This window comes from Crocodylus siamensis, chromosome 15 (assembly GCF_052110815.1).
Source record: "Crocodylus siamensis isolate JL-2025a chromosome 15, ASM5211081v1, whole genome shotgun sequence".
In the NCBI taxonomy this organism is placed as follows: Eukaryota; Metazoa; Chordata; order Crocodylia; family Crocodylidae; genus Crocodylus; species Crocodylus siamensis.
Window position 1 is genome coordinate 40,589,735 of NC_143409.1, and position 27,112 is coordinate 40,616,846.

At 46.0% G+C, this 27,112-nt stretch overlaps 1 protein-coding gene across 1 annotated transcript; it reads right to left on the reverse strand.

Moving 5' to 3' along the window:
• Positions 1-1,083: 1,083 nt before the first annotated feature.
• Positions 1,084-26,492, reverse strand: SNX1 (sorting nexin 1). Its single transcript, XM_090028964.1, has 15 exons — positions 26,230-26,492; positions 16,769-16,898; positions 15,227-15,366; positions 14,426-14,492; positions 13,232-13,275; positions 10,302-10,443; positions 9,558-9,636; positions 8,482-8,557; positions 6,775-6,888; positions 6,505-6,598; positions 5,788-5,993; positions 4,999-5,142; positions 4,502-4,582; positions 3,882-3,953; positions 1,084-3,301 (listed from the first exon to the last, which is right to left on the reverse strand). The coding sequence occupies exons 1-15, from the start codon at positions 26,356-26,358 to the stop codon at positions 3,251-3,253; spliced, it is 1,569 nt and encodes a 522-aa protein (XP_089885090.1). The 5' UTR covers positions 26,359-26,492; the 3' UTR covers positions 1,084-3,250.
• Positions 26,493-27,112: the final 620 nt, after the last annotated feature.

Sequence of the window (27,112 nt, forward strand, 5' to 3'; positions counted from 1 at the left end):
TGTGGGGAGGGAATTTGTGTAAGACCTGCTGGAGTCATCCAGCTGTGTCTACTATGGAGAGTCATGGTCTAATCTTCCTACCTTGCCCATCAGCTGTTATGGAGCTCATTAGCATCAACAGGCAAGACTCTTTAGAGAAGACTTGTGGTTTAAACTGGCTTCCAAGCAGCACCAAGCTAAAATGCAGTAAGTCAGGCTTCATGTACTACAAGAACCGCTACTTAAAAGCAGTGCAGGGTGACACCCCATTCTACCCTCACCTAGCATCAAAATAGGAGCACACCCACAATTCAAGTCATTGAGCCCCCCCACTTCAGAAGGTCCTAAAATATAGGCTAGGTCCATGCCTATTTGTGCTCAGCAACTATCCCATGAAACAAGCATCTAAATCCTAAGTAGGCTGGAGGCTTCCAGGAAGTCCTGTTATGGAAGCTACATTTTTAACCTTCACTAATGGACTGATCCTGGATGCACATGTCCAGTTCTCTTTTGAACCTGGCCAAAAGGGTGTTGCCCAGGCTGAAAGTTAAGGCAACAAGTTCCACAAACTAGTTATATGCTATGTACCTGTTCACTTCTACTCACTGTGTAATCAATTGGATGCTTATCTTGCTGGAATCCTATGACCCCAGCTGACTTCCTGCCCTTTGGGCAGGGGGCTGGACTCGATCTCCCAAGGTCCCTTCCAGCCCTAATGTCTATGAAATCATTTGTCTCTCCTAATAATGTCTTTGTGTGGCCCTCTACTCTACTATTTACCATCTACAATACTAAACAGGGATTTGCTTCCCCCCCCACACCACTCATTGTTTTATAGAGAAAAACTGTATCCACCCCCCTACCCCCACAGCCATCTTTTCTTTAAGCTGAACAATCTTAACCGAGAGAGAGAGAGAGAGACTCTTTTCTTCACTCTTACTGCCCTTCTTGGTACCTTTTTTCATGCTACATTCTGCTATATGTTTTGGGGTGGGAAGGAATCAGAACTCTATGCAGTATTCAAGGCATGGATACAGTGGAAAAAGTGATGCTTCCGTTTTGCTTTTCAATCCCCTTCTTAAATGTGCTATTTAGGACAATAAGTGACTAGGCAGGCAGTTTATCAAACAATACAGAATACAGCATGGTGCCTTTACATCAGTGGTTCGCAATAATTTTAGGCTCAAGACACCCTTCAGAAAATACAAGCTGTTTTTAAAGTACAGAATAAAAAGGGGTAGGGGATGTGAAAACTAAGAAAGCCTCTAGCAATTCCGTGGTCAAGAACTCAGAGATCACAGCAGGTCAGGCTGCATAACACTATGGATCCTGTTTGAAAGCTCTGGCTTTACCTTGTGAATTATATTTGCATGCCTCACAGTGCTAACATTGCATGGCACCCTGCAGCACCCTTGCAAGCATCTCAGGGTGCACCACAATGCTTCATTATATTACATTAATGCTCCTGCCAGCAAGCTAAGTAACCCTACACTGGGATCCCTGCTCTTGCAACTCAGCTAGGTTTGACAGCTGCCTGCAAGACTCACATGAGACCCCCAACCTACACTTGGTTATGGGGAAGACATGCTTCCAAGCATGGAAATCTTGTCTCCTAAGCTTGACACACTTACGCCAGATGCAGGGAAGGGCAGAATTATGCAGCAGGTTGCTGGAAGAGGGGAAGCAAAAGCAAGAGGCAGGCCTATTTGAGCATATCCTCCTGTTCAGTAGAATTCAGACACTTTTGAAATCCTTGCCTTTAGATAAGGGGGGGCGGGGTGTCTATACAGTCACAGCCAATAGCTGGGGAAGACTGATAGAAAGAAGTGCTAAATTCAGCAGCTCACTGCAAATTAAGTTGGTTGCAAGTTATCCAGGCATGAAGGAGGTACTAGGTTCTACTGCAAGCCTTGCATTGGAGAACAAGTTTTTGCTAGGCAGAAGCAGCTAGTGCTGCCTGGTGCCACATGCCCACTTCACTGGGCCACACAGCTGTCCTTTCATAGGTATTTTAGCATCATTGATGAAAGGGAACTAGCCACTTACTGCTTTACTTGATCAGTCACCTGTTCAGGAGCCAAGTATCATGTGCTTTGGACTCCCTTTAGTATGTTGGCTCAGTGCTTCTTTAGGAGGAAGAGTGGAAGTAGACATGCAACTATTAGATTGTAAGGAGCAGGCCTCTCCATTCTGGGAAAGCTGGTAGGCTGTCTGTAGGGAAGCTACCAATTATGGCTCCATGGTGTTCCTCCACAGCTACTAGCTCAAACCCACATGGAGCCTGTTGCTTGCAGCTTTCTAGCAAGGTTTCCACTAAGGCTTTGGAAACACTGAAACCCTGGAAGTGAACCATGAGTGAGGAGACAGGGTTGTGGGTACATATTCAGGTATTGCTCTATGAAGCCATGTTGCTGCAACTTTCCTTCTATTTGCTGCAGTAGTGCTCAGCCCCATTAGACTTGGGGTGGAGGATAACTCTTAATTTTCTGTAATTAAAAAAAGAGATTAGGGGGCATAGAACTTGAACTCCTTATAACCCTTAAGACTTAGAAGCTGCATGGCAGCCCTGGACATGGTCTCAGAGAAGGAACAGCCTTCTTTGGAGGAGTATGAACACAAAAAGGGTGCTGCCTCAAGGAGGAAAGAGGTAGTTTTTCCTGCCCGCCCACATGGGGTAAGAGACAACTGTGCTAATAGTAGTAGCGTCAACCCATGGAATGACTGTCTGGGTTTTTCTAGAAAGGACTTCCCTTCAAAGTTACATTACTCCACTTAGCCATTAGGAAACCCCTCAACTTCCCCAAAGCTTGATATAGAGCAGCTTTTGCCATGTCAGATACCCCTTCCCCAACCACATGCTTCACAAAAAGGACACTAGTCAGCATTTTTTTGCTCTGATTTTTAAATATTTTGTTACATAATCTTGATGGCACTGCAGGAGTAAGAATTATTCAAGTCCTAAACCCCCAGCCTGAAAAATATACATTTGATATTGATATCTCATTAACCCCCTCCCCACACTCACCACCTACTGCAGGTCTTTGCTTAAAGCAGGAAACTAGTTTCTCTTCAGTAAGAAAATATATATGAAGCTAAATGAAAAATATACAGTTAGAAGAGTTACTGGTTGGGTAAGCTGCTCATCTGGGGGTTAAACCTCTAACTGTTTCGCAGGATGTGTTCAAACTAGGGTTTGTTTGTAAAAGGCAAAGAGGTATAGTGTATAAAAAGGCAGAGTAAGTTCAGGTACGCTCTGGTTTGCTTGGTCCGGTTAAGAGATGGCCTTTGCTTCAGGCAAGAATGCTTCCCAGTACTTCACCAACTGCACAAAACAAGATACATACATAATTAGCAATGTGCTGCCCAACAGCTAGATTGACAAGGTAATTCTCCTCTACAGGGGTTGGAACAGTATAAATCAAAAGGTAAGACTGTATTTCCCTTCCATGAGGTCATCATCTGCACCCCTTCATTATGAAGGGGTTATATCAGTGGTCTGCCGTCCATCTGCAAACCTGATCTGGGTTGATATTAAGCTTAAAACCCTTCTTCCCTGCTTTCCTGTCAAGAATGATGTACCAAGTTCTCTGCATCTGATTGTAAGGGGGGGGGGGGAGGCAGGGAGGGAAAGTGCACCATTGGTCCCTACAAAGCTAGCAGGGAATCTCATCCACCATCATAAGATGGATAAAGCTGCTTCTGTATCCTAAGCAGGCTTCCAGCTTGGACAAACAGCCTATCTTGCATGTGTACAGGGGACATGTCCTTACACCTACCACCCTAAAACACCCATTAACTTTGCCAGGAGTAACACTCAAAAAAACAGTGGTACAACTGTGTGTTGAGACAGGCATTTCTAGAGCCTTGCCTAACAGATTTAGGTCCCTATTGAGGAACCTTACCTGTTGCTGTGAATTTAATAGCGTCTCTAGGTATTTAGTCACATGGTTTCTGAAATCCCTCGATTTCTCTTTCTGTAAAAAGAGAACATTATATTTAACCTCCCAGAACTTGAATTGCATGCAACTCAGTTGGAGATGAACCAAAAACAAGCAGACACTGCCAAGCATTTTTAAAATACTAGGTTGCATTTTACTGCTACTACTGCAGATTTGGCTGTGGCGAGTCAGCAATTATTATGAAGACACATGGTCAGAGCTTTTGTCAGCATGCTAGGAAGATGTTCAGGCAGTTATATCCATATTGGCTTTCTAGGCTACTTACCAGTACATGACTGCCTCTGCACAGGTCTTTTGCCCTGTTTGAGGGGGAGGTAGGCAATCTGATAGTAGTAGAGCCATTGTGAATGAAGTTAGTACTTTATATTCTTGACAAATGAAACAGGGCAGCCAGGCACTGTATAGCTACTGAAACTCAAGACCTGGAGCAGGAAACTTGGAAATGGTTGTTTCACTCTGGGCAGATGGCTCAGTGGGATTAAACAAGGGCTGCCAGTTGGAAAGGAACACTAGACTGAGCAAGCTGCCAGACAGAAGCCTACTGCACAAACTAGAACTCTTACCTCGAACCGTATCACTTCTTTGCGAATGATGGCAGAAACCCGTTCAAAGTCCCTTTCATACTGTGTCACACGGGACTCCCACTACAAACAGCACAAGAAACACATTAGACATCTTACAGCCATCAGTTCCAGCTAGTCAGGCACTGTGCAGAGTTGCTTATTGCTACCTAAAACTTGTTAGGGTCAAGGGATGCTCCCCATTACTTCCAGCTGCTGTCCTTGGGGGCAAAAACATTCAAGTCTTTTTGGTGCTTGAGCCTACAGGTATTTTAGCAGAGCTTTACTGGCTGCACGCTTGTCCTCAACCGCAAGGTAAGAGCCAACTGCGCAGGGTTTAAATTCAGCTATTGGGTTGGGAGTTACAACCAGAAAGCTTAAGAGGTAGGTGCACACAGTAGTTAGTGGTACCCAGCCATCAGACCAGAGATGGACAACAGCCCTGTTTTGTTAGAGACATGCCTCACTAGCTTTTTATCCCCTGCCAAAAAGCTCCTCACCTCCGAGATCTCCTCTTTGGCCTGCTGCAGCTTGTCTGGTTTGTTGGCCCACAGCAGCCTGGCTTCAGTCTCCCGCTTTTTTTGCAGCATGGTTTGGGCATCCTGCCACCTTTGCCAGGTTTTCATGCGCTGGTCAAAGGCACCCTGCAATAATGGGGTGCAGGGAACATTGTAGCATAACTTGTTCAACAGGGTATTAGCAGGTCTGTCAGGTAGGCAGTCACAGCCTTAAAAGAGACTTGTTAGATCTTCAGACTCAACAGAACCCGTGGGTCCAGTATAGCACCTAGACATGGGGGAAGGTATCCTTCTCATCAGTCACTCAGCTCTGGAACCCAAGCCTGGAGCTTTCAAAAGCACAGTAAGACCTTCCTATATGGGCAGGCATTTAGCCAAAAAAAGTTTGGCTGGGATATTGGTTAAAGGGGTTTCCATTACATTGATGGTCTAGTTTCCCTTTGGTTTGTTCTACTGTTCTAGAAGTTCTGTGCTTTTCTGTAAGCTGCTATAAGCCTGTTGGGAAGGGCAGCACAGAGGAAATAAAGCTTCCTCCTTTACACTAGTAAGCAGTAGTGCAAGTTAGAGGTTTGCCATACAGCCAGGCCACATCATGCCAAGATAAAATTTCCATCCCAACAGTGGTTGCACACAGGAACTTGTTCTGGGTCTGCATCTGTATACAGCCTAGGAGTTGCTATAAGTCCAGCTGTGACCATGTGAAGCTGAGACTTTGGACCCAACATCTTTCTGGCACATTTGTCTACCAGGCAAAGACACGCGAGTGCTTACCCTTACAACTGACAGAAGGCGAATGTAGTCACTCAGGAGCTCAGCCAGGATGAAGAAGTCACTGTTGACTTGTTCCTGGTACAGCTGTTCAATCTTCTCCTCCACCTCTGCCAGCTGCGAGAGCGCCCGGGACAGGGCTGTGTTGTCTTCTGAACTCCCCAGCATGGCCAAGCTCTTTGCAAACTGGGCTGTATTCAGTGCTAGCTCTAGTGGATGGAATAGAGAGCAGGTCAGTTTAGCAGAAAGCTAGCTTATTGTTCTAGGTACCATACAAGGGAAACCCAACTAGGAAAAAAAAAAAAGTGTTTAGCCCTAGGGATGCTGGGACTGGGACTCTGGTACTTGGGAAGCCCTAAAATGCCATTTCTGGTATACTAAAGAGCCAGTTATTCCACAGCAGGAGTCAGCTGCTCCTTGTAGCTAGGCAACTCCAGCTTGCCAACTTGCCTTCTTTCTTGCTGAGAAACTGTGGGAGGACCAGTATGAACACAGGTGGCTAGCGAATACTTTGTATTAGCTTGAAGACAGCAGAACTGTTGTGCCCCAGCTGCAGGTGGTTACTAGCACAAGCTAGCCAGGAGGCAGCCCTTAGCAGAGCTGGTGCTAGCAGATCTGACAGGCCCTCAAACTACATCATTTCAATCCCACACAAGGTTCCCCATCCAACTACAACATATGGACCCTGAAATTCCATAGTTCAGGTTCTGGGCAGATTACCTTTCCTGTGGTTAACTAGTGTTTCTACAACAGCATGTAGTTTCCGCAGACGCTGATCCTCACACTCCACTTCCTGAAGCTTCTCTTCAAACCACTGAAAATGGACAAGTTCAGAGCAGGGTTCATTCCCATGAATGGAATCACAAAATTACTAGTCTGGCTGATGTCTCAGCCAACCCATTTTCCCCTTTGAGCAGCTGCAGAACCCTCAGCTTCAGAGCATCCAAATCAACTGGACAGCAGGAGCTGCCTGAAGATCTTAACACTTACTATATCCGATTCATTCATCTTGATGGTCATTTTGCTAACAGCATCAGTAGCTTTGTTGAACATCTTCAGTATTCCTGCTCCACTCAGTGCCTGGGTACCTATTGCTCGGGGCAGCTGTAGAGAATGAGCACAAGAGAGATCAAATGTTTTCCCGTTTGTGGTGACAGCCAAATTTTGGATTCCTTGGAATGAAATAGACACAGAAATATTACAGTGGAGGCCAACTGGGATAGGGGATCCATTTACCTAGTCCCACAACTTGTAGCAGTCCTTAGTTGGAACAATCAGTAGGGAACAGATTCAGAACAAAAAACCCCCCAAAAACCCAAAAAACAAACCACTAGTCCGATGAGGCAGAGACAACCTAGTGCTATCCATCTGAGCCACTGGGACACATCTGTAGTCATTAACTGCCATGTTTACTGGTCATGCAGTGTCACTTCAAACTTACTCAAGACATTCACCCACAGTTTAGAGATACTTAGGGGCTCTCCAGGAACCAGTAGGTCTATACATCAGTGGGATTAGGGAACAGGTTTTACTTCTTTCCAGATTGGCCATATTACCTTTGTCACAATCCCATTTTCAGGTGAGCTGGTTATTACCAGCTCTGTAGTCTGGGAATGTTTTTTTTAAAACCAAGAAGAGAATACATATGTAGTCAGATAGAAAGGGGCCCTACTCAGAGTAGATGAGCCATGAACTTTACTGTACTGGTCTACTTCCATGTATAGAGAATCCTTGATTTGCATGACTATTTCAGATGACCCCACTGGCTTCACAGAGCCAGTGGGACAATACTTAACTGGATTTTGTATCATTAAATTGATAGTTTCAGTTATGTTCCCCATTCTTTAAAGGAGGCCTAGCCATATTTACCACTTAATTCCAAGTGTGAAACTGCAGCTTTAACTTTGATCCCAGGGTAGAGTAAGCTGTCTCCAATGGGGATCTTGCACTGAGAGAATACAGCTGTTAAGTGAAACCTATGAACTAATGAACACTAGCCAGGGTACTGTGACACCCTGTGCTGCTTCAAGATCTTTTTACGGATGCTGCTCAACTATTCCAGTTGTATAAACATGTCTACATGATTTCATACAAGGTAAACCCAGAGAGATAATGATCAGTCTCTTGACTCTCTAAAAAAAAAGTAGCATTTACTTTAGAACACTAACTTAGAAGCTAGAGGCTACAGACTATTTTAGTGAGCCTTGGGCACCCACTTGAAATCAGAGGATCAAATCCGAATTTCTGGAGTACACTCTCTCATACAAGAGGACTATTGGTTTGGAAGACATGCTCCTTCCCTGGCAGCTTAGAACCAATTGCCTCAACTCTGGTTCCAGGTCCTCTGCCATGCTTCTACCACATTTGTAGAGTGTCCCATCCAAGTCCCAGATATGCTGGTTTCATCACATCCTTAAGTATCTTCCCCTCCCTTTGGTTTTGTTAATGGCTGAAGGAATTAGATTTTTGTAATTACAATGCCTTATGAGTTCAAGAGTCTGTGCCAAGTAGGTGGAAAGCAAAGATACCAATGACTTTGAAAGAGGGCAGGAGGGTACATGGGGGATTAGCTTAGCATGCAATTACGTTACATTAACTCCTTTAAGGAGTTCACCACTTCCTTTGAATCCTCATGGTGAGCTTCTTTGCAGTTTTCTGGAAGGAGGATAGATCTGCACATCCTCTATACTCACTAACCTCTTCTTTTTCCAAGAACTCCCTGACATCAGGATCTTGTAGCATGGTTGGGTGGCTGACTACTCTTTGAAGGTACCTGAGAATGAGAACATAAATTTTCAGACAGGACCTTTTTAGCTCCAGCAGCACTGGTTTGACCAAAACTGTGGGAAGTCTGTAATGACATGCCTTGGCAGCCCACTACAGCATATTATAGAACTGTCATGTGTAGTTCTGCACTTACATACCTGATTGGTTAGTCCTGTCACAAGCCAAGCTGTCCTCCCTGCCTGAATGAGAAGCACTTTTAGTTTGTCTCATTTCTTTAGTGAGGAGAGGATGGGAAGGAACTTTATAATCTAGTCTGACCTCCTATAGTGGCCCTGTTCAAGAATTGCAGGCAGTAACTTGGAGACTGGCACCTACAGATCTTCTGTAACTCAAGTCTCGACTTTGTAGCAGATTCTCAGTCTTCTATCCCCTTAGAAGGAAAGGGTCACCTTACTCTTAAATTCAGAGGGTTGTGTAGCTGCACAATGATGCATTACAAGAATCTGCTTCTTACCCGTGTCTCAGCCACATGCAGACAGTGTTTTGGCAAGATTAAGATGCTGCAGTTTTGAACAGTGCCACATGTCATTTCCTAGCCTTCTTTTGCATTATTTGCAAGCTTATTCATTTGGTTTTAGTTGACATTCCTTCAAGGTTTAGTGTGCATTTGATAAAGCGATGAATCACAAAATAGTTTACTAAAAGACAAAGATCTAATTTAAGGCACAACTAGCAGTGCTGTCTGGACTCTTCACTTTAAAGTTCATCACTTTTTTTTTCCCCCCCCCCTTTTATGTCCTGGCAGAGGGGAATAAGAGAAGCTGGATATTAAGACAGTCCATTGAAATAATTTAGTCTTGCTCATCAATAGCTGATTCAAAAGAGTTTATTGAAAATCCAGGCAAGGGGAGGAGTAGTTCTAATTCCCCCCCACCCAAACCTGCAAAGTTCACTCCCCACTCAAAAAGCACCTCTGTTGATTAGTGCTAGGGTGGCTGCAGGCTGCTCTTGACAGAGCTCACCATCTCCAAGGAACTGATCCATACCTTTCTAAAGCAGCCCGTCTTTTTTCTAGGAATTCTGCAGAGGAAGAATCTTCTTTCCCAACTTTGACTTTGGTCATTCCTGGAATCAGAGATGATATTTAGTTTAAATAGCATGTGCAGCTTCCAAGCGTGGGAGGGTGATAAGAGGCAGGAGAAACTGTTTCAGGCAACAGCCGTCAAGATTTTGCAACAGTAGTGAAAGGCTGAGGCATGTTATTAGAAATGGGCAAGAGTAAAGAATATTCCTAAAGTCTAGTGGACCAGCTCCAGGCAGGCTTGTAGAGGGTCAACTCATTGTAAGCTTAGCGTGAATGGCAAGCCAATGAGAACATTGAAAAAAAAGAAGCACTCTTGCCCTTGCTACATGCTAAGGCGGCAAGCAACAGCCACAGCTAGGCAACTGCTTACTCCAGAATTTGATAACGCAAGTTGGCTCAGAAGCCTTTGGCTTTGTCAAGTTAATTCAAGCTCTCTGGCAGGACTATAAGCGTTGGACTTCGAAGTCACAGCATTAAGTTCCCATGTGTACTACTATCCTCCCATGGGGAAATGGTAGCTCAGAAATCAGTATTAATGACAGATACTCGTCAACAGAAAGCAGGACTCTGCATTCATCCATTATGGACTTAGGGTTCCAAGTGCATCTGCCAATAAGTTTTGGCACATTGGCATGTTCATGGAAAGTTACAGAACAAAATTTCAACCTTTAGATGAACTATCTTGCAGTTACAGGACATCACTCACCTATTAAGCTCTTCTCAGGGGGTGGTGGGACTATGAATCCATTCTGTGAGTGCTTTTCTGACAGCTTCTCATACAGACCCAAGAAGTCACTGAATCTCCTCTTGACAGAGAACTGCTTGCTTCTGAACATAGGTAAACTAGTCTGGGTGGAAAGAGACAAATGATAAGGCTTGCTATTGTGCAGCCTGTTTAGCACAAGATCCATGTCAAGTCTATGAAGTTCAGGTAGAATTTTATACCCCACCCCCCACACACACAAAAAGGTTAAGAAGGGAGGATAAGCTCTTTCTATAGATGCAGTCTCCCACCCTTCAGATTTACCTCCTCCATGGAGGAGGTAAACAACAACTGAACATGCTTGGTCTTATTCCAACTAAATATCAAGGACCCAGCTTACTGTCAGGGCTAGAGCATTCTTTGCAACACCCCAGATAGTATGTCAGTTTTATCACAGTAGTCTTTAGGTTACCAGCAGAGTAACATATCACCACATATTTACTCATTTCCCTCCCCCACTTCAGACTGCTTACAAAAAGGTAAGAGCACAAGGAAAGAAACAGTTGCAAATTAATTAGGATGCAGACAGCCTTAGGGTTTTTATTTTTATTTTTTGTACAGTTGTGTGCGATACTGATCAAGGGAAGACCAAAGTGAACAATGTCAGGCAGTCACTTGACCAGGAACCTCTCACTTGCCAACTACCTTTGCTATGGTAACACTAACAGTTGGAGTGGCTAGCATTGTTTTAACATGGAAATGCTTAGAGAGAGACAGCTGAAGTTGTAAGTACACAATGACTAGGCTGAGGGACTGCGGACAGAGGGGATTGTTGAAGAATGACAGAAATACAGTATATAGCCTTAAACCCACTGTGCACATACTGGTAGAGTGTGCATGCTCTCCCCACACTCCTGGGAAAGTAGGTTTTTAAACAGATCATCTTCTGTACAGGCTGTAGGGAGGGGAGGGAGGAGAGAAAAAAAAAAACAAAAAAAAAAAAACCACACAAAAAACAAAAATAAGACCATCCTATAATCTAGTTTTTAGACAGCCACCACTGCCTCTGCTGTTTGTCCTCAGAAATCAATTGGCATCTGAGGAATCTAGCACTAACAGCAAATGGAGGCCTGGAGTATTCCTGTTTAACCACTCCAGCTGGGAGTAAAGAAAGGTCTAGATGAGTGTCTGGGGACAGATTTTACCTGTATGAACAGTTTGATGCTATGGAGTGGATACCAAGCTAGAGTAGCTTTTCAGCTAAGAAATGCTAGTATTACTAGGTCATATGACCTTTCTAGTTTAACAGGGTTTTGTTTTTTTTGCATCCCCCCCAGCATCAACATAGAATCAGTGAGTCGGAAGGGACTTAGACAGATCATCAATATTCATGGCAAGCTAAAAGCTGCACCTTGGCTGCAAGTAAATAGGTATGTTTGGTTTCAGGAAGACATTGCACTCATGAAGGATGGGGAAGGGCTTTTAGGCAGAAGGGGACAGTTATGTAGCAAAGCTCACCAGAAGCCAGGGAGTACAAGCTTCTGAAGGACAGCTAGAGATGATGCCAGTCCCACTGACGAGCCTTGGAGACTGCAGTAGCCATGAGTTCCAAAGGTGTTTAAAAAAAAAAATTTTTTTTTGACAGGCAGACTTAGGCTATAATCTGGCTAGTAACACTGAATTCAGAGGCAAGGATTTTTGTATGGCAGTATCTTTTTATTGGATCAGCTGCACAGCCAAGGGTGGGGCAGATGAGCTTTCAAGGATCACTGTGGAAGGGTATATAGGTATGCAAAACTTCACCTCTTTCCCTCCCAACTATATTATCTTTTTGTTGAACTAAATCACTCCACAAGAACCCCTGGCCTCATTCTTCCTAGATCAACTACCACTGAATTTGAAGTTACTTCAGTTCACCAGGAGCCTCCACGCTAGTGCATGATTTACTTCTGCTCCCCTATTCATTCTGTTCTTAAGGATAGGGAACTTCACATGTTAAGCTTCACAGTCAAAGTGAATCTGCTTCTGTAATCTACTCAGCAGCCTCACAACAATTTCAGGTCAAGACAAAAAAGGCAAGCCTACTACAAGCAGAGGTTCCTGTAATATAGTGGTATACCAGTAACCTAGAGTTATTAGGACCTCAGTAGTAGGGAAGAGGCAGTACCTCTTCAGCTTCAAGTGAGCAGAATGAAATACAAGAGTGAAGCTCTGAAGTGGCTCAGCTTACAGTTGCTCATGCCAAGCAAAAGGTACAAGCACCACCAACTAGACAGTACCACCTACTGTGGGACAGACACCAGTTCTGGCAAGCCTGTAGGGAAACCATACAAGTGCCTTATTCCCAAGCAGCCCAGGATCAACTCCCATTATAGCTTCAGGTCACAGCAGATGGGTGTTAAGCAACTGAAATCCAGGCTAGGAACATCTAAAATGAACAGTTGCAGATCAAGCACGTGGGAGTCACTCCAAATACTCAAAATTTGCTTCCTGACTATTAAAGATACAGTCAAGCAACTTCTTATGTTTGAACATTATTCCAGGAGGGATTGACTTGACAAGACCTAAAAGCTGCAGAGTTCAAGAAGGAAGTCTCAAGAACAGAAGCTTGTTTGGTCTCCTGTATAGAGGTGGAAGGGCACAGCTCAGTCTGTATTGGCACTCCCTGTTAATATTTCAGCTTTTCCTCATCTCACTAGTAGTTTCTGGCAAAATGCTATGGGTTACCCATAAGAATGGAGGTCCCATGAGGTTGCTGCAGGAGGGGATAACATGCAGTGGGGCTGTTTGACTCTACACTTTACAGCAAGCACCCTAGAATGCTAATCTGACTTTTTTTTTTTTTTCTTTCCCCAAATGAAGACAAACAGTGAGAAGTGAATGAGTAATGGGAAGAACACTTCCTCCCTACTGGGACTCCCTGGGAGACATACCCATGTTGAGACTTTGTAGGCTACATAGGCATTCATTCCATCCCCTGTGAAATAAGAAGAAAGTAAGATTAGTCCCTTGGACAATGGCTTCCTTCCCCTGCTGATGCTTATGTGCCCAAGTTTCAGAAAGGAGCTACAGAGATCTGGACCACCTGCATTTGGAGTTTCTGGCCAAGTGCCCAACCTCAAGGCAATGCCAACTTGCCAAAAGCATGGTTGCACCTCAAAGTGCAGTGCATAGTACAAGCATATTCACACTGCATCTCACGTTGTAGGAGCTGTGGCTTGCTGCCAATTAGCTGTTAGACAATAGGGCTGGCTGCTTGGTGCTGCAGAGCCCCATTTGTACTTCCTCGAGTAGCAGGCTGGTTGCTGACAATTAATCACTTGTTGCACTGCCAGCATTTGGGCTGAGGCCACACATCTGTTTAAGGCCAAACAATTCAGTGGCTGTATGAGCAGGAGGCAGCTTATCTGAAAGGAAGCTAGTTAAAAACCTACCCCCATGGGCTACATGTCATTTGCCTTTTCAGAGACTCAATCACAGCCCAGAGGACTGCCAATAGAGCAGATGTCATTTTACCTAGTGACAAATCCATCAGTGCTCTACTCGTGCACCATTCCTTTTTGCAGGGGTAATTATGTCAGACCTACCCCTACTTGGCCACTAAGTTGAGATGCTTTCAGCCTAGCCTATTACTAGTGGCCAGAGCTATTGATTTATGTTTGGGGTCATCATGAGACCGCTCCATAAAAATTGGGAATGTTGGACTGTATAGCTCTGAAAGGTCAGGATCTTTAGGAACCTTTTAAGCGAAGACTGTATGACACCTGCAAGCCAAACAGCCATATATGCCGATGATGGGTTGGGCAGATCTGCTTGTATAGCCTTCAAAATACAAACACCCAACCCAAGTGAAAAAGGCAAGGTTAGGTTCATTCATTGGCACCTGGCTACAGTTCTCATTTCTTATCTGCTACTACTAAAACTTCCAATTGCTGTTACCACATTCTTGAGAAATCATGCAGGAGAAAGGCATTTCTTTGATGTGCTTGGGGGTGAGTGACAAGGGATTAGTTGTGTATTTGAGGTAAAGTTCCAGCCCAGCTACGTTAGTCCCCTGCCAGACTCATAACTTCCCTCCCAGTCCCTAATTCTGCATATTATATGGTGGTGGAAGTGACAAGACTCACCAACTTTTTCAGGGTCACTCACTCCTACTGTCAGCTCAAATTTGTCTTCCTGTTCTTCCTCTTCCAGCTGTTTGGGAGATTTGAGAGGCAAGACAGTTAAAAGCTAGAAAGGCTCCAGCCTGCCTCAACCGTGATATTTGCAAGAAAAGCTGCTTCTGTTGGCTCCTTCATTCCCACCCCACCCCTGAAAACACAAGCTGCTTTTAGAACAGATAGTGCCACTGAAATACCATGCAGGGAACAGTTATTCTAGCTGGAGCCTTCCAGCAGTGACAAAGACTAGACGTTAGTCCACATTTATGTGATTGACAGCAGTGCCACCACCCTTCAGCCAGTGGCACTGCATAACCTGAGCTCCATTATTCACCCAGGCTGACCCCAGAACAGCATCCTAGCACCCACCCCAGCTGAGGTTTTTAAGGTTTCTTTTTTTTTTTTTTTTTTTTTTTTTTTTTTTTTTTTTTTTTAAAAAACCATCTCCTGTGGTACCCACCAAGTAGGGAGTCTTCTTCCAGCAGTATAGGCAGGTGGCTTCCTCTCTCCCCCCACCCCCTTGCTTCAATGCCAGAGAAGCTTCTTAACTGCATGTTTAAAAGAGACTGGAACAAGCAGTGCCAAGCCCTCAGGCAGGGCTGCCATGGAAGGCGAAAGTAGATTAATCCAAGTGACACCTAAAATCCCTGGACCAGCTATTGGGCATCTTTCCTCAAGGGAAGGGGACTGTATGTACTTACTCCAAACCCAGAGTAGCAGAGGTTGAGTTTAGCAGGAAGGAGACCAGACTCAAGTCACAGTTCTCACCTCCTCATAACTCTTTGAAGCTTGCCTGGAGGAAGAGCTGACAGCTCTGACTTCTAGTGGAGGGGCAGGGCTAGAGGCTTTGGCTGGTTCTTTCTTCTGGTTGTTTTGGGTGCTGTCCAGAGACAGCTCAACAGTGGCATCTGTAAAGGGACAAGGGTCATCATGGAGGGTCAGCAGCTTTTCCAACTAAATGGTCTTTCTGTTCCAGAAAAGCTAGCACTTGTGCAAGGAAGAAGCTGCCCAGAACATCTTGTGATTTTGCCTCACACCCCAACACAGAACCCTTTGGCATCTTCCTGCTATTAAGTTACTTGCATGAAGTGTTTTCCTATAGGAAGGAGTTTCTCCTAAGCTCCCACAGATCTGTTAGACTAGTAGGGACCAACCTTTTTAGCAGGCTTGCCGTAAGTTAGCTGCTTATCTTCCATCAAGTGTCACCAATTACTTTGCCCCATCTGATAGGCTATTCCACTTTGTTCCCTGCCTTCTCTCCAGCCTGCTGCAAGCCACAGAGACTTCTTGTACCACTGGTTGACCACCACCGTGTTACCCAGTGAAGATAAGCTTCTCTCACAATGAAGTAATTTCAACATTTGATTTCCAACATACATAGACACATGTCCACTTGCAGTGTGGACAAGGGGGCACATAACCAAGTGAAGAGCTCAAACAGCTCTTAACCAATGCCATGGCCAGGACATCAGTTCTTACCACCAAGCTAGAAGCAGCAGGAGCAGCCACCACCACCAGTCAGTCCCTCTGCTTGGGTGTGTGGGATGTGACATGAGTAGCATGTCATAACCCAATGCTTTGATGGGGTGGGAGGTGGCAGAATAATTAGCTTGGAAACTGCCTCTCACCAGGAAATTCTTTATGGAACACACTGGCACAAGGCAGAAGTCAGCCTGTAGAAAGCCTCTAGCATGGGCATGGCCTTCATGATCAAGTCATGGTAGAGGATCACTTCCAATTTTCCTAAAGTGCTGTAAAGAGGCTGAAGATTTCTACCCCCCTTGGCTCCTTCTCCTCAAGGAGACACCACACTTTAGTAGTTCATGCAAGTCTATGGACTTGCTGTACTGCTGGTTCCCCCTCAGGCTGCTAAGATTCCAACTGGTAGCAACTGGAGAGTTTGAGCTCCTGATGCTGGTATAGAACAGCCTGCATGCTCTATCAGCCCATATTAAGGTTTACTTTTGTCTTCCCAAATAAGCTCATGTTCTTTATCACTTAAGCCTCTCTACTCACCAAGCAGTTTCTAGACAAACCCCATCTCCTGTGGTACCCAAGTAGGGAGTCTTCTTCCAGCAGTATAGGCAGGTGGCTTCCTTTCTCCCCCCACCCCCTTGCTTCAATGCCAGAGAAGCTTCTTAACTGCATGTTTAAAAAGAGACTGGAACAAGCAGTGAGATACAGGCATCATGCTTACTGCAATACCTTTAAGTGCTTCTAGATAAGCATTTAGATTTTGAAGTCTCTTGCAGCTCTAGAGAACACCTTCTGCCCCAGAACAATAAAAGCATATAGTACATATGAACTTGCCTGCAAATAGGTCCTGATCATCCTGCTCCACATGAACACCATTTTCTTTGGAGCTGCTGGTCACTGGGAGAGGAGGAGAAAGGGGAGGAGGAGAAGGAGGAGATTCCCTCTTGGATACTATGGGTTTGCTCTGAAAACAAACAAAACAAAACCACACCACACACACAGAGAGAGAGAGAGAGAGAGAGAGGGACTGTCAGTATGGGCAGCGGGAGCTGCCTGGAGACAGCACATGCAAAGGGGGTAATTCCAGTCCCCCAGACAACATGTCTCCCTGGAAGCCTCACTGAGCCCAAGACAGCTTTGATCGACTACATGGAATCACTCTGCTTTGCCACAGGAAGAGCCAGTCAGGTCATGACTGTCAGGTTTCTAAATGCAGGACAATACTGAAAGGGTCCTAGAGCTTGAAGAGGGAGGGAGCAGCATAATGGAGAATCAGGAGCAGGAATGCAACCAGCATGGCTGTGCTAGGCTGCCCAATTCAAGCTGCTGACTATACCCAGCACTACAGTTTTGAGCTTTTTTTTTTTTTTTTAAAAAAAACAAACAAAAAACCAAACAACACTCAGTGGTTCTCTTAGCTGAGGGGAAAATAGAAGTGCTCTTAAAACTGCCATGGAGTGTCCTTATTATCCATCTTAATACAAATGACACTGCACTGAACTAGTTGCTGCAGTTAAGTATCTAGCACCATTTCCCAATAGACCAACTATTAGCTTACAGAAAAATTCAGTACAAACAGCAGTTAAGGCAGACACCAGACTGCCCCTGCTGATTGGGCACCCTGGAGTTACTTAGAAAGGCTAGAGTTCAAGTGCACCATGCCCTGCTCATCAATCAGGCACTACAGGTAGGCAGAGGCACTTATTTTGCCACTGTGCAACCCCCTAGGCTCAAGGCAGGTCTACAGGAACGGGCAAGATGACAATGTCTGCTTCACCTATTTGCACTAAACACTGGAATTGCTGCCACCATTGGAGGAACTGCTACACAAAAGAAAAAAAAAAGTTTCCAGAAGCAGGGATACAGCTTATATGAAGCTTCCTAATCCCACTTCAAAAACAGAGCAGTGTAGTACAGTCTGACAGATTAAGTAGCAACAGTCTCAATGCTTGCTGCAAGGAAGCGTGTGCATTTTCTGCCCATGGTTTGAAGCCAGGCCTATGCTAGTGAAACAACAGCCTGAACTACACAAAGGCTGGAGCATATTTCCTCCCAGAACAATCCTAGAAAGGCCAAGACAAGGCTGCACTGTCCAGAACAAGCTCTTTGCAATTTTGCTTCAAAGCCATGCTGTACAGAGCCAGCTTTTGAAGCCAACACCAAGCCCTGATATAGGGACATCATGCTGTACATGTCTCTTTTGAAACCCAGAGCTCACTGGAGTTCCCTATGCACCTTCCAGTGTCAGGCAGTACCAGTTTGTCAGCAGGGGGAATCCAACCCAGAGAGTGAGGACATGCAACTGAAGGCCTGTCTAATCCACAGCAGAGCCTGTAAGCAGGCAAGAGAGTGAGCTAGGATGAGTGACCTGGCAACCCAGAGGTCCCTTCCTACCCCCCCCGGGGGTGCGGACGGGACAATAGTTTACAGGCTTCCTCAGTAGGAGATAGCCCTCTACACACCAGCAAGCTAAATGAATTCTCCATTGTTACAGCACTGTAGTTCTTCTTGTACATAAGAAGTACTGCAGGCAAGAAGTTACAGGCAAGCAATAGGGTCATCTTTTGTTTGACACTAGGAGACAAGACTGAAAGAAAGCAAGCCAGCAGGGAAGAAAAAGTAAATCCAGCCTTGAGTCCAAAAGCAGTGGCTAGTCCAAGTGATGTCATGTTGTGAGATGAGAACATTCCACTTCCAAAATGGGTATCACTATTCCCTATAAAGTAGTGTAGCCACACAGAGTGAGAGGGCTGGAGAAACATTAATTAGGCAGTTAGATTTAGTGCTAGTAATGAAACTACTTGCATTTTTCCTGTCCATGTAGCATCCATTTCTCTAGGGGCATGGAAGGAGAGGCCTAACCTAACCACTCATGTTAAGTCACTGAATGCAGAGAGGAGGGGGAAGTCTGCTAGATTGGCTCAAGTTCATATTTCCTTGCAGGGGAAAGCTGGGAAACATTCTGACCATCCAGCAGGAAGCCTCCAATTCCAGTTATCAGGCATTGGAGCTACAGCCTAGCCAAGGGACTGTAGAAGGAAGAACACTGCAGGATAAAATTAAGAAGTAGTTGCAATACCAGTTTATCACCACTAGGCTTTCACCTAGCAGCATCTTAACCGCAGACAGGAATTGAACTAAACCAAATCCATGCAGATCAAGTCACAGATTTTTCCAGTCCTTCTGGAGGCAGGGATAATGACACTTGCACAAAGAAAATATTAGATCCTGGCCTAGTAAGATCCCTTACTTTAACAGGCCCCCCAGTTCCTGCAGCAAGCCAGCCTCAGACATGGCTGGATTAGAGCCATTCAGGACCCTTGGTACACCATAAGGCATCCTCCATGCAATGTCAGTCCAACACCATGCAGCCAATCTCAGTGGGTGTAGGTGGCAGAGGTCCCATCTCAAAAATCAAGGAAAGCAAAAGAGCCCCCTTCTCACTCTGCTCAAGCAGAGAAGGCCCAGTCTCACCTCTGAAGGGGTCAGTATCACAGACCCTTCTCCCACAGGTGGGTATCTGCCTAGGCAAGATTCAAACTAGCTGAGCCTGGTGTCAAAATAGAGGACTTGGATGTGATCTCTCTTTACAATGGCATTTCCTAGAGTAGTTTCTCAACCTGTGGGTCATGATCCAAATGTGGGTCACAAAATATGAAAGGGTTATGAACAAATTTTAAACATGGATTCTCTTTTAAGAGAAGAAAAAAAAAAAAAAAAAGAAGATGGGAAGCTGTGGCTTTCCCCCTTGCAAGCTGTCAGATTTCTAGCTTGCCAAGGCGTTGCTTGGCCCCCACCATATCCCATACTGTTCCCCCTCCCCACACTGGGGGCAGCAGGCTGGGACTGGCCTATGTTTACAAATGGGTTCTGCTCCTAAAAAAAGGTTGAGAACCGCCATCTTTGATCCCAGGGTTTGAGTCAGCACTGCAGTAAGATGGATGGTTCAGTGTTTTGCCTCAAGTCTATGGCTCTAGGTTGTGGTAACAACAGTCACTGTATAACCGTTCCTTCTCTGCTGAGCTCTGCACTCAAAAAAAACGTGTGCTAGAAATTTATGCAAGAAGGTCAAGATTCATGTAAGTCTCATGACTAAGAGCCATAGGTCCAAGTACTGAACCCCAGCATCAAATGCCTTCATGGAGCTTTCTATATAAGCATCTACTCCAACAGATGCCAATTTATATCTTTCCCCCTTACCCTGTACAGTTCATGTTGGTTTTTTTTATTCCCTAATAAAACAGTGAGAACTACAGCCAAAAAGATCTTGAATAAGTCTGTTTTGGGAGGCAGATATCAAGGATCAGTGCTACTTAAGTACTGGCACAAGATCAAGTTGATCAGTTCCCATCAGTAAACAGGTTAGATTTGAAAGCTTCTACTGGGCTTTAAGATGAGCCCAATTTCCAATGGCTTCACTAGCAACCACATGCTGCTCAGGCATCTCCTCAGAAGTAGCCAAGCCCCAAGCCATTTATACCAAATATGTATATTCCATTAGGTTACAAAAGATGCTAGAGGTTTAGCCTTTCCTATACTTTGCAGTCCATCCATTATTACACTATGGATCAACAGCTCAAGCTTTCAAAGCTTCTATGGGTTCCCACTGTTCTTCCAATCTATGAGAGTCCAGCTTTGAGCAAGTTGGTGTAAGAGGAATTAAGTCCATTCAGTCTTAAGGGACCCTATTTACAGGGAAACTCTCTTTAGCCAAGCCCTCAGTAGTCAGCAGAGATATAAAAAAAAACCAAAACAAATAATTTCTGTTTTCCTTATGATGGATTCATTGCATTTGCTGGGACATGAAAGCAGTGGGATGTGGCAAACAGCTTAGCAGAGAAGAAAAAACTGAAGCATAAAAGGAGAGACTGCCCTCTCCACAGAGATGCACTGGTTTAGAGACTTTACTGCCTGGTTCAGGGAAGTAGCACTCAGTACCTTTTTTTGGCTCACTACCCATCACCTTACTGCCATTCCAGTGGCTTAGAAGCTGTTGGAATTGAGAGAGCGTGTTCAAATGCATCAGAGCCACATGAATGTTGCCTCTTTAAAAAGAAAAAGTGGAGTTAGAAACCCACATACACAGCTATTTCAACAGGCAGCACTCCAACACATACTTACACAGTCAGCTGTATAAACTTCCAATACATCATCTGGCAGAGAACAAAGGTTTTATGGTGCATCAGTCCAGCAGTGTTGGGGGCTGCAGTTATACAGCAGGACTTCTGAACTGCTGAGCTGACAGCTAGATTACACATCCAGCAAGTTGCTGAGGACCATATAGTGTATATAAGCCAGTAATCAGTAGAGGCAGGAGGTACCAGCAGAAGTGTAGCCAGCTGAAAGTGAACACTACATGCCAAAACACTGAGTGGCCTCACATCTGTCCTACGGCTAGGCATTTGGTCCTTCTTCAGATATGACAGCCCAGCCCGGTGTTATGCAGAGGGTCAAATCCCATTTTTGGATGTTCGCAAGTTGCAGCTAGAACTAGGATTCCATGTCTGCAGCACCCTCCCACTGACAGCAGTGAAAAACTTGTTCTCCACTTCAGTTAATACCCACAAGTACATGTAAAAGTAATTCAGAAACATTCAGTGGTATTATGCTCAAAAAGCACTGTTTTTTCTTTCTAGTTGTTCTTCTCCTCTGTTTCCCTCCAAGTTGGAGATGGGCTGGAATGCACCTTATCACTACTGTGGATGAATAGTGCTTTTAGCAACATTATTCTCCAAGTTTAAGACAGCCAGATGCAGTTAACAGGGCAGGGGGTTACTCAGACTATGAACAAACTCACACTAAGCACCCAGTCAGTCAAAACTGAAATCACAAGGCCCAAAGAGTGAAGTTTTGGAGCAAAATTGAAAGTGCTCGGACTGCAGCCAGATGGCCAGCCCCACACTAAAGATTACCTTAGCCTTTATGCCATGCTCGTGTATCAGTGCTATACACACTTAGCAGCCTATATAGACCTCCATGAAGACTGCTGGCCAGAACTATTCTTCCTTCTCTGTGAAAGAAGACTACAGCTGTATTAAGCTATTAGTGGCAGATGAATCTTGCATTCAATCCATACAACCTAAATTGCAGCCCACCTGCAATAAAAGGTTATTGCAACCCCTACCCTGACAGTCTGATTATAGTTCAGTAGGGATCTTGTGCATCAGTTCTTTAATACAGCACTCTCAAACATCTGTTCAAGACATGAAAGGCTCCAAGGCCCATAAAAAGGGAAATTATGAAAATTTCATACCTCTTTGCACCAGAGTGTCCTGTAGTAGTTCTTCTCTCAGCTCTTTATCTTAATCCCAGTGATATTAGTCAAACTATCAATATAACTTTATTAAAGTGGACAAGGTATACAAGGCAGGGTGGAGCCCTAGTGACAGATTCTGCATGCTCTCTTTGAGGCCAAGTCCTGTCCATAAGACATTTTGCCAGGTTTGGTATGTTGCTGAGGAAGGTTCCCAATAGCATTTGAAACCCCCAGTCTGAAGATGCTCAAGAAGCAGCTATTGCATTGGCTGCAGGTGAACTAGTTAACTTTTAAACAAGCAGTTACCTCATCTTATCCTGAGGAATTTTAGGAGTGGGGGTTTCTACTTGCCACTAAACCGCCATTTAGCTCTTCACTACAACTCACCCCCCCTTGCCCTGTGCTACTGACATTCTCTCAGCCTGGGAGGACAGGCCAGTAGTGGCCAGACAGTACCAAGTGCTACTGCTTACAATTACCACAGGTGCTTTAGCACGCATCTCCAGTTCCAGTTTTGATAAAACATCTCCACAGGACACTTGCCAACAGCAACATTAGATGAGAGGCAAAAAGCTTGCATCTACCCACGTGCATTCTGCTGCGTGGAGCTCCTATCACTGAAGGCCAGTGCCCTTCCTGGATTCAGTTGTACAGAATTTTGCAACTGTTTTAAACATCTGCTAGCATCTTCTGTCAACAGCAGCCAGTGTCACAGTTGACCAGGTGGATCAGTCCTAGCCTGTGAGTTTCAAGTAACTGTGTCCCAAGGCTTCCTAGCCCACTTGTCCAGACAAGTAGTCTCCAAACAAACTAGTGTCTCACCTTTCCCCACTACTACTTAACCAGTCAGGAGCTGAAGTGATGAAGATGCAGTCAGCTGAAGACTGCATAAGTTAAAAAAAAAAAAAAAAAAAATTGAACTAGACTTTCTTCCAAGAACCTGGGGATTCAAGAGCACAGATGGCAGCATGCCCAGCCATGCATCAAGTCACAGGTTAGCTGCAGACTAGCCAGACTGAAGTGCTGTGCAAACAGGAAGAGAACTGCTCAGTTCACTGCACTGTTTTTGCTGGGAGACTTTAAATAAAAAAAGCCCTCCTTTTGCTACCAACAGTTCTGAGCTAGCCCAGTCCTGTACAGCTAAATAAGCTTGCCTGTCAGCCCTCAGAGAACTGCAAGTAGCAGTTCATGTAAATTTGGGAGGAAGTGAGTAGAATATGCCACTCAAGGTTGCAAGGGACATTCTCAGTGATCTGTACAGCAGCAGCTGCCAAGGCTGAGCCTCTACTACCACTTATCAGCAAGAGCTGGTTAGGACTGATACTCTAGCCACATGAGTAATCCCAGTTCAGCACGATGAATTGCCTGCTTAGAAGGCTACTATATACATAGAGACTTAAGAAGCTTTGTTTCTCCTACCAAGGCCCAGGGGGACAAATCTGAATTACCAACATCTTCAATGAAGAGCTAGAACTTAACAGGTCAGAGAAAGCAAGTCTCTAGGGGTATTTTTGGCTGCCAATTCTTCAGTTAGCTCTCAAGCTCGTGGTTGCAACTGTAGAATTCCCTTAATGCAGAATTAGTTTTAAAGAGATGCCTTTTCTAGTTTAGAAGAGTTTTACTTCCCTAGAGATCTTCAGCTCCAGTCCAGAAGTCCACCAAGGCTGGAAGAGTCAGCCTTGGGCAGTAGCCCTTCTGTACCTATGCCCTTTGTCAAGTCTGCTTTGATCAGATTTAGAAGGTACCTCAAAAGTCAGAAGCAGACTATCCACGCATTGTTATGTGGGCTCTCATACCACCTCCATTACCAAAATTCAAGTGTCCTTCCAAAGGTACTTCATGTCTCCTGAAGAAAGCAGAGGGGCTTCCTCAGCAGTGAGATGGCCTGTTTGGAGGGGCAGGTTTGAGTGTTGACAAACACATTTAAGTATTTTGAGTTTACTGGGGGTTGGAAGTAAAGCCAACACCAACATAAGTCACTTCACTTTGGGACAGACCTACCACTCAGAAAAACTGAGACAACTGTAAAAGCAGTTTACCACTTGCTTGTGTTTGCAGCGCAAGTTATGTTTGTCAAGGAAGCTATTGCTCAGCACAGACAAGTCACTAGTCCCTAACACCTACAGGACTGGTACCATAGTAGTGTGTGTGAACAGCTGCCTTTAGAGATCTGGCCCTGTGTCCAATTCTAGATGTTATGCTGGTGTCTATTTAGTTACTCTGGCGTAACCATTGTTGTTTAGGGTGTAGGCAAACAGTGAGAAGCTCTGAAGCCTGCTTAGTACAGACAGGGCCAAAACAGGAAGTATGCTTGGTCCTAATGTAAAGAAGCTGGAGAAGCTCCAGAAATACAGGTGCTGCAAGGTCCGGGGAAACTTACTGCATCTTCTCCAGGCTAGAAAGCTTCCTCTCCACATCAGTCTTTAGTCAGTAGGCATCAAGTTCAATGCACCAACCCCCTCTAGCTGCTGAAGAGAAGAAGCAGCTCTTTTCTACCTCTGTGTGGGAGAGGGTTGCCCACTTCACCAAGGCACTGCTTGGCAGAGTCCCTGCATCTATAACAAAACTAGTTTTAAAAAAGACACCCAGGTTCTATTTCTATCCCAAACCAAATCGCTGTAGGATCAGCTAGTTGGTCCATGCAGTTTTAGCAGAAGAGCTAGAAATGCTCCTGCAGAAGCTTTTGGAAAGAGCTTTCAGAGGACAGGTGTCAGCAGTGCCAAGGACTGTCCACAGCAAAGCAAAAAGATCCCCCCCAGAGTTAGTTTCACATGGTCCTCAGTTTTCCCAGGAATCTTAGCACTACACACCCCCCCACCATCTCCAAGGAGACAACAGCTCCCTAGTCCCAGCACTGTAGGAGAACTGGCCTCTTCAGGGAGGAAGCAGCTTTGCTCAGGTGTGATGTCTGTTCCAAAAATCAGCAGAGAATCAGACTCTGATAGGTTATACAAGGACACAGGTACAGCTTGTGTTTGCTTCCCCTAGAAAAAACAGGGTTAGGCACTTCAGCTGTTAGCCTTGTTTATCACAGGGTTAAGACAGTCTAAGAAGTCAGGAATGTCAGCTCTGGCCACATGTTTGGGTTCTTTCTGTATGAGCTTCCAGCTCAACTGGGCAAGGAGAGGTTTGACTGAAGTTTCTCTCTCAAGAGAGACATTCAGTGAGCTAGTGACCTAGCCAGAAAGTACAGAAGAGCTAATACAGAGGAAATCCACACCCAACCCTCAGTTGTTCTGCCTTCACTTTTGAAGTTATTTGCACTAGCTTAGTCTTACATACATTTTAGTCTTCAAAAAGCCTGAACTCTACTCCATATGTGGATACGGGGAGAGGTTTCTAAAGAGCCCTTTATGCACAAGCTTTCTCCCCCCTCCCCTACATGTCACTTTAAAGAAGAGATTTAACACCAATGGAGTTGAGTTTGTGAAATAAGCTTTAAGATTAGTACCTCTGGCAGCAGACAATGGAAGAGGCAGCAGGGAACAGAGCAGCACAAGGCAGGGAGCAGAAACCAGAGCAGCAGCCTGATGGGTAGTGCTCTGGGCCCCTTGCCCCATCTTGAGGCACCGCAGTCTGAACAGTGACCCCCCCCCCCCCCCCACAACACTACCACAGATTACAACAGGCAAGTGAGCGCCCTCCTCCCCGAGTGCCTTTCACGGCATACAGCCTGCACTGGAAGTGCCAGACCCCCCCCAGGGACCTGGGGGCCACCAAGCAGAGCTGCTCCCTGCCCCCTCTTGGACGCCTGCACCTCTCCCGAGCCGGGCCGGCTGCAGGACTCGGGTAACAGGCAGTGGTGCTGCCAGAAGCCGAGCGGGGCAGCTCTGGCAGGGGGAGCTAGGAGACGCTTCAGGACGGAGGCTCAGCACAAGCAGCACTGGGGTCACCCAACCCCGCCAGGCGGAAGGGAGCCGGGAGCCAAGGGGGGAGGCCTGCCCGTGCCGGCCCAGGGCTGCAGGCACTTCCCCCGAGACAACAGGGAGCAACTCCCGCCGCACCCCCAGCCCACCCCGCAGGCCCAGCGCGGACTCACGGCGCCGGTGAAGACATCCTCGCCCTCCGCGTCACTGTCGGCAGTCGGCAAGGGCGGCGGCAGGCGCTCGGCCGAGCCGAGGTCGAGGTCAGGGCCGGAGTCGGAGCCACAGGCGCTACCCGTCGCCATGTCCGTGCACCAAGGCCGCTTCCGCCTCCGGACACCTAGGGCGGAGTCGCCGCCCGCGCCTTAAAGGGACAGCGCCGCCGCCGCCACCGCCGCGGGGGCGGGGCCACAGCCACGCACCGGAAGCGCGGCCAGGGGGCGGCGCCGCTGCAGACAAAGCCAGAGCGAGGCCGCGGTGGGCGGGACCACGCCCTAGCAAGCGCCGATGGGGGCGGGGTCGCTCTGGATGGGGACAGGGAAGCCCAGCCCCTCTTCCGTCTGATTGGCTGGCTCTGCTTCCGCGACAGAGGCTGCCAATGACAGCTGCAGCCCTGGGCGGGCCCCGCCCCCTCCAGCCCTCTGCGCATCTTTATAGGTAAGGCGGCGGGCTGGTCCCTCCGATTTGGAGCGGGCTGGGCCGGGGCGGGCGTAAGTATCACCAGCACGTTTTTGTCATATAAGCAATTATAATAAATCTGTTAATACGTCCCGCCAACAGGCTGCCTGGTGCCCCGGTACCCTACCACAGGTCGGGAGCCGCTGGTCTAGATCAGTGGTCTCCCAAGGGGTGCGCAAGCCGATCCATTGGGGCGCGGGAAGAAAATATTAGAGCTTATATTTCTATAAATATACATATATTGGGGGTGCGTGCTCAAAGATTTTTTACTGATAGGGGTGTGTGATCAAAAAAGTTTGGAGACCACTGGCCTAGGCAATTGCTGTAGGACGGGTGGGGTGGGCTTTACCCCCTCCTGTGCGTGGGGAGGGCGCATGTGCC